The sequence below is a fragment of the Lupinus angustifolius genome, chromosome LG14, assembly GCF_001865875.1.
Source record: "Lupinus angustifolius cultivar Tanjil chromosome LG14, LupAngTanjil_v1.0, whole genome shotgun sequence".
NCBI lineage: Eukaryota > Viridiplantae > Streptophyta > Magnoliopsida > Fabales > Fabaceae > Lupinus > Lupinus angustifolius.
In genome coordinates, this window is record NC_032022.1 from 2,546,884 (window position 1) to 2,562,736 (window position 15,853).

A 15,853-nucleotide genomic window follows, 5' to 3' on the forward strand; every position below is an offset into this window, starting at 1 on the left:
GACTAAAATAAATCCTTACTCTAATTATCAAATACAGTTCTTCTGAATTCCTTAGGCAATATACATACTTTCTCTTTTCACTCTCTATATTTTCACATAGATAAATTAAATATTATTATTCTCACTTTATTATTTATTTAAAAAGCTATTCTTTATACTTAATAAATATATATATATATATATATATATATTTTTTGATATAGATACATATCAAATATAAATGAGAAAAAATATATGTATTAAATATATTACTGCTACATTATCTACTACTCATATTTAATGATCATTGACTTTTCCAAAAATTAATAATACAATGATATATAAATATTTAGACACACAATGCATGCATGAATATAACACTATATATATATATTAAATTGTGTCTGCATTCTCTTTATGGGAGAGGTTGTTTGGTTGGTGGGATAAACGTGGGGTTGTTAGAGATAGTCAACTCACACACTACTCTATATTTTAATTAACCTCCAAAATCATCCATGGATCAATCTGAAATTCAAATTTCCTTATTGGAATATAAGTACAGTATAAAATCTATATATTGTTGGTGTAAAAATTTATACACATGTACCTCATTATCTACCATTCATATGAATTATTTTTTTTGAAAAATCAACAATAATTAATTGTCAATGATAAATAATGCACATTATATAAAACTCATACACTATTAATGTATACATTTTTTCTCATATAAGTATCATGTAGTATTATGTTATCATTATTTTTAGATTCTTATATCTATATATTATCTATACTTCTATACTATTAACAAAAGGGAAAACACAAAATAACCACCCATCATGGTGTAATTTGTGTTTCCTATTTTGCCTTCAATATCTTTTTATTTCTACCAAAAAACCATATAATATTATTTTCTTATTTTATCTTTATTATCTTCTTATTTTAAAAGTGTATTTAAAAAATTGAATATTAGACCAATTGAACAAATTAAACTGTAAATTTAGCGCAAATGATAGGAAAGCGGGTTGACAGACATGACAGTGCATGTCAACACGCTAATTAGTATAAAGATTATTATACCAAATATATTACATTTTAAAAAACTTTTAAATAATTTTATACCATCTGTGTAAAGTTTTTCACATATCTTCATTCCGTTCAATTTATAAACATTTATTACACCGGTATGGATACATTTATATCAAATGATGAAGCCAATGAATAAAAAATAGTAATAAACAAGCCCTCAAACTAAATAAACACTAAAATATAAGCATTTTAATATGTATATACAAATAGTGTTTTTATACTATTAGTAAATCATATATTATTTATATGTTAATCATTATTGACTTTCAAATAAAAGTAATATAATCAAAGTGAATGATGTATTAATAGTATAAAAAACTTTACAATGATGATGCATAAATCTTAAACTCAAACTCAAAATATTAAGAAAAAAATCTATTATCTATTATTAAGAAAAAATGTTCCTTATGAAAATGACAAATGTCAACTTCTCCTTCACTTTTTTCCTCCAAAATTTGTCCATATTTTTATCATAGACTATCATAAATTGTATCATATGACTTTTTGTTAGTTCATGTGACCCTTCTTTTTCAATACACTTCACCATATTGTAACATTTGTTACTCGCCACTTGTGCTCGTGAGAGAATCCCACCCAAAAAATACATATGTTCCAACTCAAACATATTAAATCTTTTATTTTCTAGAACTTCTCATTTAAAATACATATGTACATGTAACATATATATTCTTCGGGGAGGTATACACTTACTCCAAGACTATGTTTATGAACTTACTCCTCATAGTAGATCTAAACTATTAGATGTTCATAAAATTGATGATGACTAGGATGAAAAATAAAATTAAAAAAACTTATTCGTGGAGTGAATGAATATTAATTATACAACAAACCTGTTTGTATGTACGGGTAAGTTACTAGTATGAATGAAATGAAAGGGCAATGTCGTTTAACACCGAAACGAAGTGAGTGGTGAGTGACTATAATTCATATTTGTACTCTCACGCTTGAAACAGAACAGAAACCAATCCCTTCCAAAACGATGTCGTTTGCATCATTCTCCATCCTCCGTCACACACCACCCTTCACCGCCACCACCTTCCTCCGCCGCCGCATCTCCATAGTCACCTCCGCCACCCGTCCTCAAAATCCAAAACAATACCAAAACCCAAACAACAAGAACATCTTAAAAGCAAAACAAAGCTTGAAGAAAGATTTGTCATCTTCGCATTCACTATCCCCAACCCTCTCATTGGAACACAAACCCTCCCTCTCTCCTTCCCAGGCCATCGGCACCGTCGCCGCTGCTCAGGCCAACTTCATGCGCGTCATCATCAATAATCCCAATAACGACCAAGTTCTAGAACCTTCTAATTCCAATAACGACCAAGTTCTAGAACCTTCTAACAAAAACGACGTCGTTTTAGAACCTCATAACAACTCGGGAATGGAATTGCTATGTGTTGTGAGAGCGTTGTTGAAGAAGATAAAGAGGAGAGTTATGGTTGGTGATAAGGTTGTAGTAGGTTCTATTGATTGGGTTGATCGTAGAGGTATGATTGAGAATGTGTTTCAGAGGAACACTGAGATTCTTGATCCTCCTGTTGCTAATGTGGATCATTTGCTTGTGCTTTTCTCTCTTGATCAACCCAAACTTGAACCTTTTTCATTGACTAGGTTTTTGGTTGAGGCTGAGTCCAATCATATTCCAATTACTCTTGCACTCAATAAGATGGAGCTTGTTGATAAAGAGGTTCTTAATTTTATCACTCTATGTTGCTTATTAGCAATTGTTTTATACCTCTGTGTTTGAATTTATTCATATATTTGGTAGTGTTGATTCAATGAAAATACTAACATTTCTAGAAGGAGTCGACTATCGTTTTTTGATTTTGTAAGTTAAGATTATTTTTTAGGGTTCTTATTGGATTATTAATAAGTAATTGCTTTCTCTCTTTGTCTAGACCGTAAGTTCCTGGAAGGCCAGGCTACGCAGCTGGGGATATGAGCCAATTGTTTGCAGTGTTGAATCCGGACATGGACTTGATCTTCTTGCATTCAAGTTAAGAGATCAGACAACTGTGGTTGTGGGCCCTAGTGGAGTTGGGAAGTCTAGTTTGATCAATGCCCTTAGAAGCAATCCTCGTGTTTCTGATACTGCAGACGGGGAAAATTGGTTTGAACCTGTGGGTTTTCCCCTCCCTTTTGTGCTTTTTTTTTGTATTTTGATATCAGCTTCTAGGTGTTTGAAAATTGTATTCCTTGGATATATGTATTATTTCTCAGATGTTAGGTAGCAAGTGGTCTGAGACGCAGCGAGTTGGGGAGGTTTCGACAAGAAGCGGTAGAGGGAAGCATACTACTCGCCATGTCTCTCTGCTTCCATTATCTGGAGGCGGTTATCTTGCTGATACTCCTGGGTTTAACCAGCCTAGCTTATTGAAAGTGACAAAGCAATCTCTTGCGCAAACGTTTCCCGAAGTTAGTACAGCTTATGTTGTAATTTTTTGACTAAATTCAGCGTTAGCAGAGTTTTTTCTGTTTGGATTAGATTGATGTTATTATTCTTTTGCCCATTCAGATCAAGAAAGTGCTCAGCATGAATGAGTCTGCAAAGTGTTCATTTAACAATTGCTTGCATCTGGGTGAACCTGGGTGCGTTGTGAAGGGGGATTGGGAAAGATATTCATTCTATTTTCAACTTCTTGATGAAATTAGAATCAGAGAGGAGTTCCAGCTGAGGACATTTGGAACTAAAAGAGAAGGTGACGTAAGGTATGATAAACAACATATCTTTGTGTTTGCTAGACTAGATTATTATGCAGTAAAATTCCATTATCTTTTGACTACCAGGTAATTATTTAATCAACTACTACATCCTTCTATTATTTATTTACTAATATATTTGTGGAGTGTTAAAATCCCATTTTGGTTGTGTATGAGCAAAGAACTACATATAATGACTGGAATAACCTTACTTGAGCTAACTTGTAGGGCAAAGTTAGGCCCATTCTAATAGAGGTGCTTGGATATGTTATTTTTTGCAGGTTCAAAATGGGAGATTTGGGTGTTCAGCAAGCAGAACCACGGTTGGAACCTAAGAAGCATAGGAGACAATCTAGGAAGAGAGTTAATCAGTCTATCTTAGATGAATTGGATGATGATGATGACGACACTCTACTTGATGAGGAGGATGACCCCATTCTAAGGGCATTGAGGAATGAAAATTCTTAGAAGTTACTTGATCCCATGACAGAGTATACATTGTAAATAGTTGCTTGCTGTCCTTGAATTAGTCTGTTATATCTATGGATCAGAGGTGTTTTTCCTTACCAAAGAGCTAGATCTTTTGTCAGGTACATTCAACTGAGTATTAGGTCTGTGCAAAGTTTCAGCAATGGATACAGTTGTTCTGAATTCTGATTAACATGAAAAAGCCTGTAATTGCATTACAAGCAACATTTCACTTGTATGTGAGATGATCGTTTTCGTTCAGAACATGTAATTTGTTAAGAGAAAATAAGCATTTCAATCATACCAAGGGGCTGACATAAGAAAGGATTATGATAAAGGGTGTTTATAACCTCTGCTGAAGGTTGAACAGACACTTGACAATTGCAGTGGTCAAAGTAAGTAATTAAACACCGGATAATCCCACAGTTAAGAAAATGCATGACAGTGGTAGCAACAAGTAAAATAAGGAATCAATAAGGTATTGGTCTAGTGGTATAAGGCCCCATTAATTCCTAAGGTTGATGGTTCGTTTTCTGGGAGCGACACTAGTTAGGAGAGATAGTTATAAACTCCGAAATGGATTAATTCTTCACCTAAAAAAACAAGTAAAATAGGTGATGGATTAATGATTCTTAATGTGTGATGCCATTGCCCATGGCTATATGCTAGCCAAGTAGTGGCCACTTATGCCTCGAACTGAGAGGATTAGGTGTAGTTAGAGTCACCTGTACACAGCTTGAGCACCAGTGTTATGGAATTAAACCCATAGATCTATGATATGCTGAATTTGAATTAGTTGATTTTTTTGTTCTAAGATGCTTCGTACACAATACCAATGTAAAATGATGATTTGTTGTGTTGTCATCGTTCCAATTTTATCTGATGTCACCCAAGGAAAAACACATTGAGTTGTTTCTTAATGCTTGATAACAATATTCATTTCTCAACAACAGTATAGAACAATACAACAGGCTAAAATTATGATATATCTTAATTTTAGGTTTTAATTTAGTTATCTAACAAGAATAAATGTCAATTTAATCCTTTATTTTTTAATATTCAATTTCACTCTTATGTTAAAATGCTATTTACTTTTCATCAGATAGAGATTTCTGAAAGAGAAGTCCAATAATTTGATACATTTCTACGAAACTAAACTATTCTTTTATTAGATGACAAATTGAAATATAAAAATTAGATAAAATTTCCAAACTATGTTAAAACGAATTTTAGTAAGAAAAATGTTAGTTTGAGAATGGTAACCATAACAAAATTATTCATGTAATAGAAGCATCTACTCCTAAAAGAAGTTTTTTAGCGTCTTTAAACAATCAGAATATCACATTACGGTAGAACTATATTATAAAGTCAAATTAGTAAAACTCAAACAAATCAGACAATTATCCCGATTAACTTAAACCATAGCATATGAACCAAAAATAGTGCTGTTCAAGATTCTAAAATCACTGGTAACAAACACGAAGAGCAAAGATATAACAAAACTGAATAGCAATTTAAGATGAAGCCCCACTTCGAAGTGCTCGAGACTTTTTCTTGTTTGTGGCCAACTGGGTCTCAGGCTACAAAGAAGAACAACAAATAAATATTCGACAGTGAAAAATAACAACAAGGAAGTCACTTGATTACAATGGGGTTATCAATCAATACCTCTTTCTTCACCGGCTCTTCCTTCTCGGACAATGTCAGCTCGATGTGGCAAGGAGATGACATGTAGGCTACACAAAAAACACCATCAATATAAGACAGTAACAGTTGTTGTTCAAAGCAAGAATGTGAAGATTTCAACTTACGGTTGATTCTTCCATGAGCACGGTATGTGCGGCGTCTTTGCCTCTGTGCTTGATTAACCTGGATGTGAGAAATGTAAAGAGCATCCACATCCAAACCCTTCACCTGCAAAGACGCAATCGAGAGTAAAACGAGTACAAACTTGTGCTTCAAATAGCCAAAAGCAAATTACATCGAACAAATTTAACCGACATACTTCAGCGTTACTCTCGGCATTCTTAAGCAAATCTAAGATGAACTTAGCAGATTTGACAGGCCAGCGTCCTTGTCCATTAGAATGCCTGTTCTTTGCCTGAGCAGTCCTGCCAACACCACGGCAGAAGCGTCGGAAAGGAATGGCCTGTTTGTGGGCCAAAACGTCCTCCAAATACCTCTTAGCCTTAACAAGGGGCAACTTCCTAATGGAAAAGGCAGTCTCCCTTGTATTCTGCAAATGAAAATTAAAAACATATACTCATCAATCTCTGAAAGTAGAAGCTAGGAGAATGAATAAACTGTTACATTATTTTACCACCCTATATATACATAGAGTTTAAAATCTACGCAACATCGCATAAAATATAACATTGATTTATATTACTTTTGTTTGAGAGTCAATGATACTTAAATATGAATATGAAACGTAGAATCCTATATATATATATTGAACTTTCATTAACGAAAATGACAGATATGAATGAAATGAGCATTATTTTGAGGTAGAATTAGGAATTAGGATAAACATTGATACCTTGAAATGGACTCTGAGGTCGGCACCTCTAGCCTTGCAAGCTGCATTATGATGAATTATGAAATAAGTGATTGTACTAAAAAGTGATTAATTAATTAATAATAAAAGCGAAAAGAGAACTCACACTTGGTGGGATTGTCTGGTTCTCTCGAGTATTTCACCTGAAAGAAAAACAAGATCAATACAATGAGAATACCAAAAACGACGTCGTAACAAGGGATTAATTACCATGCTTTCTGCGGCTGCTTCTTCTTCTGGAACGAGGTTCAAGCAAAACAATAGGGTTTTAACAAAACTCATGATGATTGATGATGATCTTTGCTGTTACGGGCTTAGCCCAAATAATCTTTGGGCTTAACCCACTCTCGACTTTGTTTTTAAAGTAAATAAGTTTTTCAAAAATCTTAAACCTGACATGTTTACAAAAAAAAATCTGATCTAACCTATTATAGATCAAATAATAAGCCATTGATTAAGAACCACCGAAGTGGTCGTGTAAGTTTAAATGTTTTGGTAAGAAACCATTTGAAATTTGTATATTATTCTACAATGTTTTATTAATTAAGTTTGTAAAATAAAAATATATAAGTTTTGGATAAAAATAATTTTCCCTCTCACATTCTGATTGGAGGGAAAACATCCAAATATTTTGTTACTCTCCGAAAACAAATAAGTTAGGGTTTCCCTCTTCTTTTCATTTTCATTCTCAGAGAAGAGAAGAGAAGAGAAGAGAAGCTACTGTCAACGCGAACCTTTCTCTGAGAGCTCCTCCATTTTGATTTTCATATCAGGTATGTCTTCATTTCAGCTCAAACTTCTTCGTTTTAGGTTTTTTATTTTTTATATCAATCATGGAATTGATGCTGGATTGTTGATTTGGTGGGTTCTGTAGTTTTCCATGTTTTAGTCTTTTCATTTTGAGATATTTATACTTTGATTTCATCGAGGATGTTCAGTTCTGCTGATTTCATTGTAATTTTAAGATCGAGGGAATAATTCGGTGGTAGTTTTCGTAATGCTGTATGAATAGCTCTTGGAAATGTCTTTCGTTTGCTTTCGAACAAATTTTGAATTTGACTCTGGTTGACTGGTTCTCATTGTTTTACTTTTTTTTAACAAGTGTTTTTAATCTTTTTAATGGTGTTAAGGTAGTGTGAGGGTAAATAAAATAATTAAGCATTTATTCAGTAAACTTTTTTTAAATAAGTTAAATAAAAGCTTATTTTCATATGCTTCTCTCATAAGCTAAAAAGAGTTCATAGGAAGCTTTTTAATGGATATTCCTAATGCATACTATGTTGGAAGCAGGGTAGTTGTTCTGGATCTGCATTTGCTGTTGTTCTTTCTCCTACAAAAGTCAAACAAATTGTCTAATATTACATAGTTCTCGAGATGCCAACCAAGAAAAAAACCTCCAAGCAAAATGCCAGTCAAGAATGTGGTAGTCCTAGAGTTTCAAGAGCACTTGGAAAGAAAGTCACTGACTTAATTACATCCTCTGCTAGAAAGAGTAAACCTGGTAAGTTGCTTGTTATATTTAGTGAACTTCTTAACATTGTTATAACAATTAGCTTTTCGCTTGTATCTAATATATTGTTAAAATTTGCCTTATTATAATTTTTTTACTCATAACCAAGCGTGATGGATGAAATGAAGAAGTGCTTCAGGTGCACATGTGATAGAAATATATCATTCAAACTTAAGGGAAAGTTTTACCGCGTAACTATAAGTCTTACAATATTAAATGGACTAAATGTTTGTCAATAAAATGTCAATGATAGTATAAACTTCATGTAGCAGAGAGAAAAATGTTGCGTTGGATGAGTGAATACATTAGACAAGATAGGATTAAAATGAATGCATTAGGAAGAAGGTCGAAGTAACTCTTATTGTAAAAGCAATGATAGAATTGCGCCTTTGGTGGTTTGGACATGTGTGGAGGACGTCTAGAAGCTTTATTAAGGAAAGTATCTCAAATAGAGATTAGTCCAATTTCTAGAGGAAGATGGAGACAAAAAAACCTTAGGCAAAATGATTAAGAAAGATTTAGAGATCAATACTTTGTCAATGAGCATGATTTCCGATAGAACTTTATGACGTTGTTATATCCATCTAGCTTACCATACCTAGTAGGATTAAGGTTTGATTGTTGTGACTAATATTCTTTAAACTTCTTTAAAATTCATATGACCTTTAACACACACACACACATATATATATATATATATGTGTATTAAAGGTACCCACTGTGCACATATTATATCCAGCTTACCTATTAATAATAAGAAAAAAACAAGTTAATGTGTATTATACTGATTTCATTTGTCTTCTTCCACCTGTAACGTCAGTTAGCACTCTTGGAAGTAAAACTGGAGACTCAATTCCCTCAATTGATTTGAGTACAGGATATGAATTTATGGATCATGGGATTTCCAATGTTTGTTTGGAAAATGATGAAGTTGATGGTACTTCAGTCGATTTTTTGGTAATTTTACTAGACCATCTTTCTACTTATGTTAGTACAGCTATTTCTCTGTGTGTTGATACCCATGCTTTGTTGGACATAAGTTTCTCTTTTGGTTGTAAGATGGTTTATGCATCTTCTAGATTCCTCCTGCATGAGGAATCAACCTCACTTATCAAAGTAACTTGATCTCTTGAATGTTATCTCACTCCATATGCTGAGCATGCTAAATGTAATTGGCCTCTGAAATATCTATTTGAAGGGGCTTGCTTTTAATCTCTTGAGAGTTTGACATTCTGTGCTACAGGGTTGTAACAAGCAAGCTGTAAATCTCGAGTCTGGAACTATATTTTCTCCTGGATTTCACTTATCTAGAGGTTCTGGAGGGAAACCTGTTGACCGAGGTAAATGACATCTGGATGCTGTTTTGACAATTCCTGATTTGGAAATGCTTTTTATCGATGTCAATGTATCCTTGCTATTTTCAATATTTGAAGTTTGTCATTGTTAATTTTAAATTTTTTCTCTAGTTGATTTCGTCACAATTTTTAAGAATGAGGACCAAAAAAGAATATCTCCAGGCCAAGAAATGGAGTTATCACGAGAGAATTTCTTAGATGTCCATGTTAGTGAAGACACTGCGATGGAAGTGGACATAAATAATTCTTCCAACTACTCCAACATACCGAGATGTGATGATGATCTGGTTGCTTTAGGCACAAAAGATATGAACGATTGCAATTCTGACTTTGGTGGAAATGGTGGTGTTTCCATGGAAGTTTCTGCTATATATCTTGCCACGAAAAACTCAAAGCTGGAGTGTGTTGACGAGCATGGTCAGGATTCTATTTCTGAGTTATGCGAAGAGGATGATGAATTTGAGGACATTGATGATTTTGACCCTTACTTATTTATAAAGACCTTGCCAGACTTGTCAACGGTGGTTCCAACTTTCAGAAAGTTATTGTTACCTAAGCAGACAAGGAGTTGCCCTCGGACGACTCTAGTCCTGGACTTGGATGGTAAGAAAATCATATATATATATATATAATATTATATATATATATATATATTACATATTAGGTTGGTCTTTCAGCAGTAACTGAGCTGATGCTACCTTTCTGATCCTCACAGTTCTGACTTCCTGCTTCTATGCACTTCTCCCCTCTTTTTTTATGCTTACTTATTAGTCGTTTTCCTGTCTAATTTTACTTATTGACATTCTATTGATATGATGGCTATACCTATTCTAGTTAGATGCTTTAATTTAATGTTATCATTCATCAGCTAGTTTAATTTTTTGAACTTTAAAAAGTGATTATGTGGGATGAAGTCAAATCTTGTTGCAACCTTGTGGTGCCTTGTGACTTGGTTTTTTAAGTGATAAATGCTTTTGTTCTTTCTCTCTTTAAATACCTTCAGTAGTAGTTGCAGTTGTTTAATTATTTTATTATATTAACTAAACATATTCTTATTTTCCCTCACTGTTACTTGAGTATGTAAGTAACTATTAGGCAAAGCTATTTGTTGAAATGATCATCTGATACTTTGTATATTAATTTTGACTTTCTGTTGGTCAGAGACTTTGGTGCATTCTACCTTGGAACCTTGTGAGGATGTAGACTTCACTTTTCCCGTAAATTTTAATTGTGAGGAGCACATTGTTTATGTACGCCGCCGTCCTCACCTTCAAGATTTCCTGGAGAGAGTTGCTGGCCTTTTTGAGATTATTATATTTACAGCTAGTCAAAGTATTTATGCTGAGAAACTTCTAAATGTGCTTGATCCGAAGCGCAAGATATTTCGCCACCGTGTGTACCGTGAATCATGTGTTTATGTGGAGGGCAATTACCTTAAAGACTTATCTGTGCTTGGTCGTGATTTGTCACGTGTTATAATAATTGACAACTCCCCACAGGTAGGGTTATTAATATTCCTGCACTCGTTATTGCTGACAAAAGTATTATGCTACCCTTTCATTAGGATATTATTTATGAGTTCTTATTTGGCTTTTACCTTCTAGGTTTAATTACTTTGTATGTATGCCTTTGGAAAAATTCAAGTTCTATCCTGAGATAAAAAAAGTTTAAAATTTGGTATTTGAACAGAAATTTTTTAATTCATTCGTACTTTTCCACTATGATTCTGTTAAGTGATTCATCCACTCATCATGTATGGGTCCCTATACATTTTGTAAAAAATCAAATTGTTGCATATATTCTCTTTAGGAAAATTCAAACCGGTTAACAAAGGTGTTAATAGTGTTCTTGAAATTACCATGTCAAAATTGACTTTTTAATACCTTTCCCCCTGCTGTTAAATATTGTTGCTTGCCAGGCATTTGGGTTCCAGGTGGACAATGGAATACCAATTGAGAGTTGGTTTGATGATCGATCGGATCAAGAATTGCTTTTATTACTTCCATTTTTGGAGAGCTTGGTTGGGGTTGATGATGTAAGGCCACTGATTGCAAAGAAGTTCAACCTCCGGGAGAAAATTGCTGTGGCTGCACAACCTCTAAATACAAATGGAAGAGATTTCTTATCAGTATGAATTGTGGTTGATTTATAGCATATTTGAGAAAAGGAGAGCACATTTGTATGTTGTAACATTTATTAGTTTATGATATTGACAATAGTATTTTATTTGTTATGGAAGTTGTTATAATACACTGAATTGATGCAGAAAAAGGAGGGGGGAAATATAAGTATAAGCATGTGTCTTTATTGACTATTATCCTGCTAGTAATATTAATAATAATAATAATCCCCCATTATTTAAATTATATATAAATTTCTCCCTCATTTGGTTGTGATATAACACTCTCTTGACTTGTGTGTTCTGAATGTGCTCTTTCTGTAGTGACAAGTTGGACTTCCTTTCCACTGTTTTGTTGCAGAGAAGAAGAGAGAAAATTATGAGTAAGATGTGAAATCGAATAGAGTGGATTTATGTGTTATTGGGTATAAGAGAAATTTAGGATATAAATTTAGAGTACTGGACTTGTACCTTTTGATGAGTGGTTGGTTATCCTTAAGATCAGCATTACAATCAAAGACCATGGCATCTTTTGCACCACCATTATTTGAGGCTGAAATAATAGTCAAAATGTCAAAATTCAAATAAGTCAATATAATCCTAAGTCATGTTCTGTAACAATTTATCCTTCAATCCAGATTCATGGTCCTACTATCATTGTAATTACCTAATATATTATTGTATCTGATGTTCTCTTGTTATAAGGTATTAAGTTGAGATATCCACATAAGGTATTAAGTTGAGATATCCACATAATTGATGGATAAAATTAAAATGTGAACTAAGTTTTTTAAATTTACTTCTAGAGTATGTAAATCCTCTTTCATTATATATAGAGTGTAATATCTATGTAAATCTATACACAATGAGTACATCGGCCATCATTCATTTGTAATACTTTAGTTAAGATTCAAAAATTATTAAAAATGAATGGTGGATATGTAATAACGATGTAAAAAACTATTACACTATAAGTGCATACATCTTTTGCTCTTATATATATACATATTTTGTATGTGAATTATGTACTATGCATATTTTATATTATATGTATGTATACATTTATATTTTGTATGGATTGTTCAATTTATATGATTTTTTATTATGATAAATACATTTCTATATTTGTATGCAAATTATATATTGTTCCTGTTTTATAAAATGTATAATTTTTTTGTTTTATTTAGGATGACCTGCAAGTCTATCATGCTCATGTTTAGGGCAGACAAAAATGATATTTTATGTCCTATTTAAAAACATGCATGTTCTTATCCATTCTATTTTAGGCAGGCATTGTATCTTGGCTTGGACAATGTGACCTTAATTGTCAATACTAATTCTAATTATTAAATTACCTTTCATTAATATTTTCAATCAAGTTAATATTTAGTCTTTTCCTATCTAAATTGCAGGAACAAGATGTTGGGATGGCCGAGTTGGTCTAAGGCGCCAGATTAAGGTTCTGGTCCGAAAGGGCGTGGGTTCAAATCCCACTCTCAACATTCTTTTTTCATTTTTTATAAACAGTGATTCCATTTATTTATACAAAAACCTAACCCCTTCTTCTCTCTCTCTCTCTGAGTACAAACTACAATGTACGAATCCGAAAAGAAGAAAGAAGAATTGGAACGAACAGCGTTCAGAAGATGTGAGAAGAAGTACAAGCTCTATTACGATAACAACAAAAACAAAAAGTACTTTCATTTGAATTCTCCTTTTCATTTCAATTTCTCAGCAATTTCAATTCTCATCAATTTCATTCTCTCTTTTTGAAGGATTCAAATACCTAAACCCGTCCACTTAACGGACGTCCTTGACTTCCGTTCTATTCTAGATTCCCATAACCGTAACGCTGATCTTCCTCACGGTGTTACCGTTCTCCATCATAACTTCACCTCTCCCGTGTTTTCATTGCAAAATCGCCCAGGTTATTATTTATTTATTTATTATTATTCACAAATTCAAATACTACATTTGATTCCTAACTAGAGTGATAAACTAAGTTGAAACATATTGTGCAGGGTTTTATTTGATTCCTGGGGCATTGAGCATAGAAAAACAATGTAGTTTGATAAGGGAGAGCTTGACTGATTTCCCACAGCCACCTAACCGAACGAATCACAATGCTATATATGGTCCTATATGCGATCTATTTCTTGCCGCAAAGGAAGGGAAAGTTTTAATTCAAGATCAATCTCCGATTAGTTCATCCGAACCCGATCCTCATTTTGGACATAGAGATGGTAAGGGATGGACGTTTACTACGGAAAAGGATGAGTCCCTGAGGAAATGCAAATCCATTTCTGCTTCTTCTTTGCTGCGCAAGTTGCGATGGACCACTCTTGGCTTACAGTTTGAATGGTCCAAGGTATCTTCTGCTTTACCACTTCTACAAACCATGTACAATATTCAGGGATATCACTCTGTCATTATGTTTCTGTGCAGCGGAATTACGATGTATCTCTCCCGCATAACAAAATTCCTGAACCACTCTGTGACCTAGCTAAACAATTGGCCAAACCTGCATTGCCTGCTGGTGTTGATTTCAAGCCTGAAGCTGCAATAGTCAATTACTTTGGCTTAGGTATGCCTAAAAGCAATTTTATTATATGAATTTGTCTGTATGATAATTCCACATGTCCTTTTTAAAGTCATTTTCTAATTTAATTTTGGTCCATTGTGAAGGTAAAGTTTTCACACTATCGGGAAGTGTCATGTCATTGTAGAACTAAAGTTTTCCCTTGCAGTAAAAAGCTTTAAACTGTTAGCTCAATTTATTTCAGTAACTAACTAATTAACTAACTGCTCAGCACTGATTCATATATTGTTTCAGGTGACACACTTGGTGGCCACCTTGATGATATGGAAGCAGATTGGAGCATGCCTATAGTTAGTTTAAGGTATTATGCGAATGTTTTTTTTGTTGCTATTGTGTTATTTTGGTTTCTAGATACAGACAAGCTGAATGTACCTGGGTCCTAATTAGTTTATTGTCCCTATTCCCTGCAGTTTGGGATGCAAAGCTATATTTCTTTTGGGAGGAAAATCTAGGGAGGATCCTCCCCTGGCAATGTTCCTTCGAAGTGGTGATGTTGTACTCATGGCTGGAGAAGCTAGAGAATGCTTTCATGGTAAGTATTACCATATGAACAAATAGTATAGAAAATATTATACCAAAGATTGATTTATACTATCATTTGTAGTTCTAAACTAAAAGTTTTTGGTGTGAATTTGATAAAGCTTTTTATTGAGAATTCACATGTCTAATTAAGAACGAGTTATGTTTTTCATTATGTTAAAGATAGATGTTGAAAACCAAGAGTTATAATAGTTACGTTGTCACAAGAACAGTAAAAGATACCCATCATTAGAATGTTAATATACATTATTGTTCTTTATATTTTGTTATGATGATGCTTGTGACTGTTGTAATCTTGACGCTACAAGTAGATTGAATTGGTTACGTGATAGTGAAAGGAAAAAATCTGAGGTTTCTAGTTTCTTCTCCATCTCGATTTTTCTTCTACTTTTATAACAAGTTATATCACTTATGCTCACTAGTGCATTGTCAAGATCCTGATTAGCTATTTGAAATGGTTTGATATATGTTGTTGCAGGTGTTCCTCGGATTTTCACAGATAGAGAAAATGCTGAAATAGGCCATCTTGAGGAACAGTTGAAACATGAAGATGACCTTTGTTTCTTAAAATACATTCAAACTTCAAGAATTAACATAAATATCAGACAAGTCTTTTGAGTTGTATTTTCTATAAATTTTGTCTCTTCCTTATGGTCTGAACTTGTCCTATACACCTTGCTGATTCTTTTGGATATTTTTTCCAAGTTCCTAGTTTATTGTTTTTTAATCATTTCCTCCTCATTTTTAAACCTCGCATTTTCTTGAATCATTAGTCTCTTGTTATTTCTTTTACATATGGTAGGCTTGGTACCTAAGTACTTGATAATATCTATTGTTATTTCTTTAAAATTTGCTTCCATTTGAATTGTGGTAACTCACCTTGCCTTCAACCTAATACACTAATAGTGTAAGG

The 15,853-nt window shown here is 33.3% G+C and overlaps 4 protein-coding genes and 1 non-coding gene across 7 annotated transcripts; 4 read left to right on the forward strand and 1 right to left on the reverse strand.

Annotated features, from left to right (window-relative positions):
• Window positions 2,033-4,500, forward strand: LOC109326460 (putative ribosome biogenesis GTPase RsgA). Its single transcript, XM_019559152.1, has 5 exons — window positions 2,033-2,779; window positions 2,991-3,212; window positions 3,313-3,507; window positions 3,608-3,801; window positions 4,074-4,500. Exons 1-5 carry the CDS (start codon window positions 2,069-2,071, stop codon window positions 4,258-4,260), a joined length of 1,509 nt encoding a protein of 502 aa, XP_019414697.1. The 5' UTR covers window positions 2,033-2,068; the 3' UTR covers window positions 4,261-4,500.
• LOC109326466 (60S ribosomal protein L17-2-like) lies at window positions 5,598-7,141 on the reverse strand. Its single transcript, XM_019559168.1, has 7 exons — window positions 7,028-7,141; window positions 6,924-6,960; window positions 6,800-6,840; window positions 6,266-6,496; window positions 6,072-6,174; window positions 5,929-5,996; window positions 5,598-5,840 (listed from the first exon to the last, which is right to left on the reverse strand). Exons 1-7 carry the CDS (start codon window positions 7,097-7,099, stop codon window positions 5,775-5,777), a joined length of 618 nt encoding a protein of 205 aa, XP_019414713.1. The 5' UTR covers window positions 7,100-7,141; the 3' UTR covers window positions 5,598-5,774.
• Window positions 7,479-11,973, forward strand: LOC109326461 (CTD small phosphatase-like protein 2). 2 transcript variants are annotated; one of them, XM_019559153.1, is made up of 7 exons: window positions 7,479-7,590; window positions 8,108-8,318; window positions 9,148-9,284; window positions 9,571-9,667; window positions 9,794-10,285; window positions 10,844-11,181; window positions 11,601-11,973. In XM_019559153.1, the coding sequence occupies exons 2-7, from the start codon at window positions 8,192-8,194 to the stop codon at window positions 11,814-11,816; spliced, it is 1,407 nt and encodes a 468-aa protein (XP_019414698.1). In that variant the 5' UTR covers window positions 7,479-7,590; window positions 8,108-8,191; the 3' UTR covers window positions 11,817-11,973. The 2 variants fall into 2 exon arrangements, with proteins under 2 accessions (XP_019414698.1, XP_019414700.1); XM_019559155.1 differs by having other exon boundaries at window positions 8,108-8,309.
• TRNAL-AAG lies at window positions 13,223-13,303 on the forward strand. The gene has a single exon. It is a non-coding gene; the product is annotated as a tRNA-Leu (tRNA).
• LOC109326464 (alpha-ketoglutarate-dependent dioxygenase alkB) lies at window positions 13,372-15,575 on the forward strand. Of its 2 annotated transcripts, none has more exons than XM_019559161.1 (7): window positions 13,372-13,495; window positions 13,577-13,728; window positions 13,823-14,169; window positions 14,247-14,385; window positions 14,635-14,701; window positions 14,811-14,932; window positions 15,419-15,575. In XM_019559161.1, exons 1-7 carry the CDS (start codon window positions 13,395-13,397, stop codon window positions 15,556-15,558), a joined length of 1,068 nt encoding a protein of 355 aa, XP_019414706.1. In that variant the 5' UTR covers window positions 13,372-13,394; the 3' UTR covers window positions 15,559-15,575. The 2 variants fall into 2 exon arrangements, with proteins under 2 accessions (XP_019414706.1, XP_019414707.1); XM_019559162.1 differs by having other exon boundaries at window positions 13,372-13,489.

Bases quoted from the DNA above. Each gene is read 5' to 3' on its own strand.
- LOC109326460 (XM_019559152.1), top strand. From the start codon at position 2,069: ATGTCGTTTGCATCATTCTCCATCCTCCGTCACACACCACCCTTCACC. The intron at 2,780-2,990 runs GTTCTTAATTTT...CTCTTTGTCTAG, and splicing joins TGGAGCTTGTTGATAAAGAG to ACCGTAAGTTCCTGGAAGGC. The intron at 3,802-4,073 runs GTATGATAAACA...TATTTTTTGCAG, and splicing joins AAAAGAGAAGGTGACGTAAG to GTTCAAAATGGGAGATTTGG.
- LOC109326466 (XM_019559168.1), bottom strand. From the start codon at position 7,099: ATGAGTTTTGTTAAAACCCTATTGTTTTGCTTGAACCTCGTTCCAGAA. The intron at 6,497-6,799 runs GTATCAATGTTT...TTTCATTTGCAG, and splicing joins ACCTCAGAGTCCATTTCAAG to AATACAAGGGAGACTGCCTT. The intron at 6,175-6,265 runs GTATGTCGGTTA...GCGTCTTTGCAG, and splicing joins ATGCCGAGAGTAACGCTGAA to GTGAAGGGTTTGGATGTGGA.
- LOC109326461 (XM_019559153.1), top strand. From the start codon at position 8,192: ATGCCAACCAAGAAAAAAACCTCCAAGCAAAATGCCAGTCAAGAATGT. The intron at 8,319-9,147 runs GTAAGTTGCTTG...CTGTAACGTCAG, and splicing joins TGCTAGAAAGAGTAAACCTG to TTAGCACTCTTGGAAGTAAA. The intron at 9,285-9,570 runs GTAATTTTACTA...TCTGTGCTACAG, and splicing joins GTACTTCAGTCGATTTTTTG to GGTTGTAACAAGCAAGCTGT.
- LOC109326464 (XM_019559161.1), top strand. From the start codon at position 13,395: ATGTACGAATCCGAAAAGAAGAAAGAAGAATTGGAACGAACAGCGTTC. The intron at 13,496-13,576 runs GTACTTTCATTT...CTCTTTTTGAAG, and splicing joins GATAACAACAAAAACAAAAA to GATTCAAATACCTAAACCCG. The intron at 14,170-14,246 runs GTATCTTCTGCT...GTTTCTGTGCAG, and splicing joins TACAGTTTGAATGGTCCAAG to CGGAATTACGATGTATCTCT.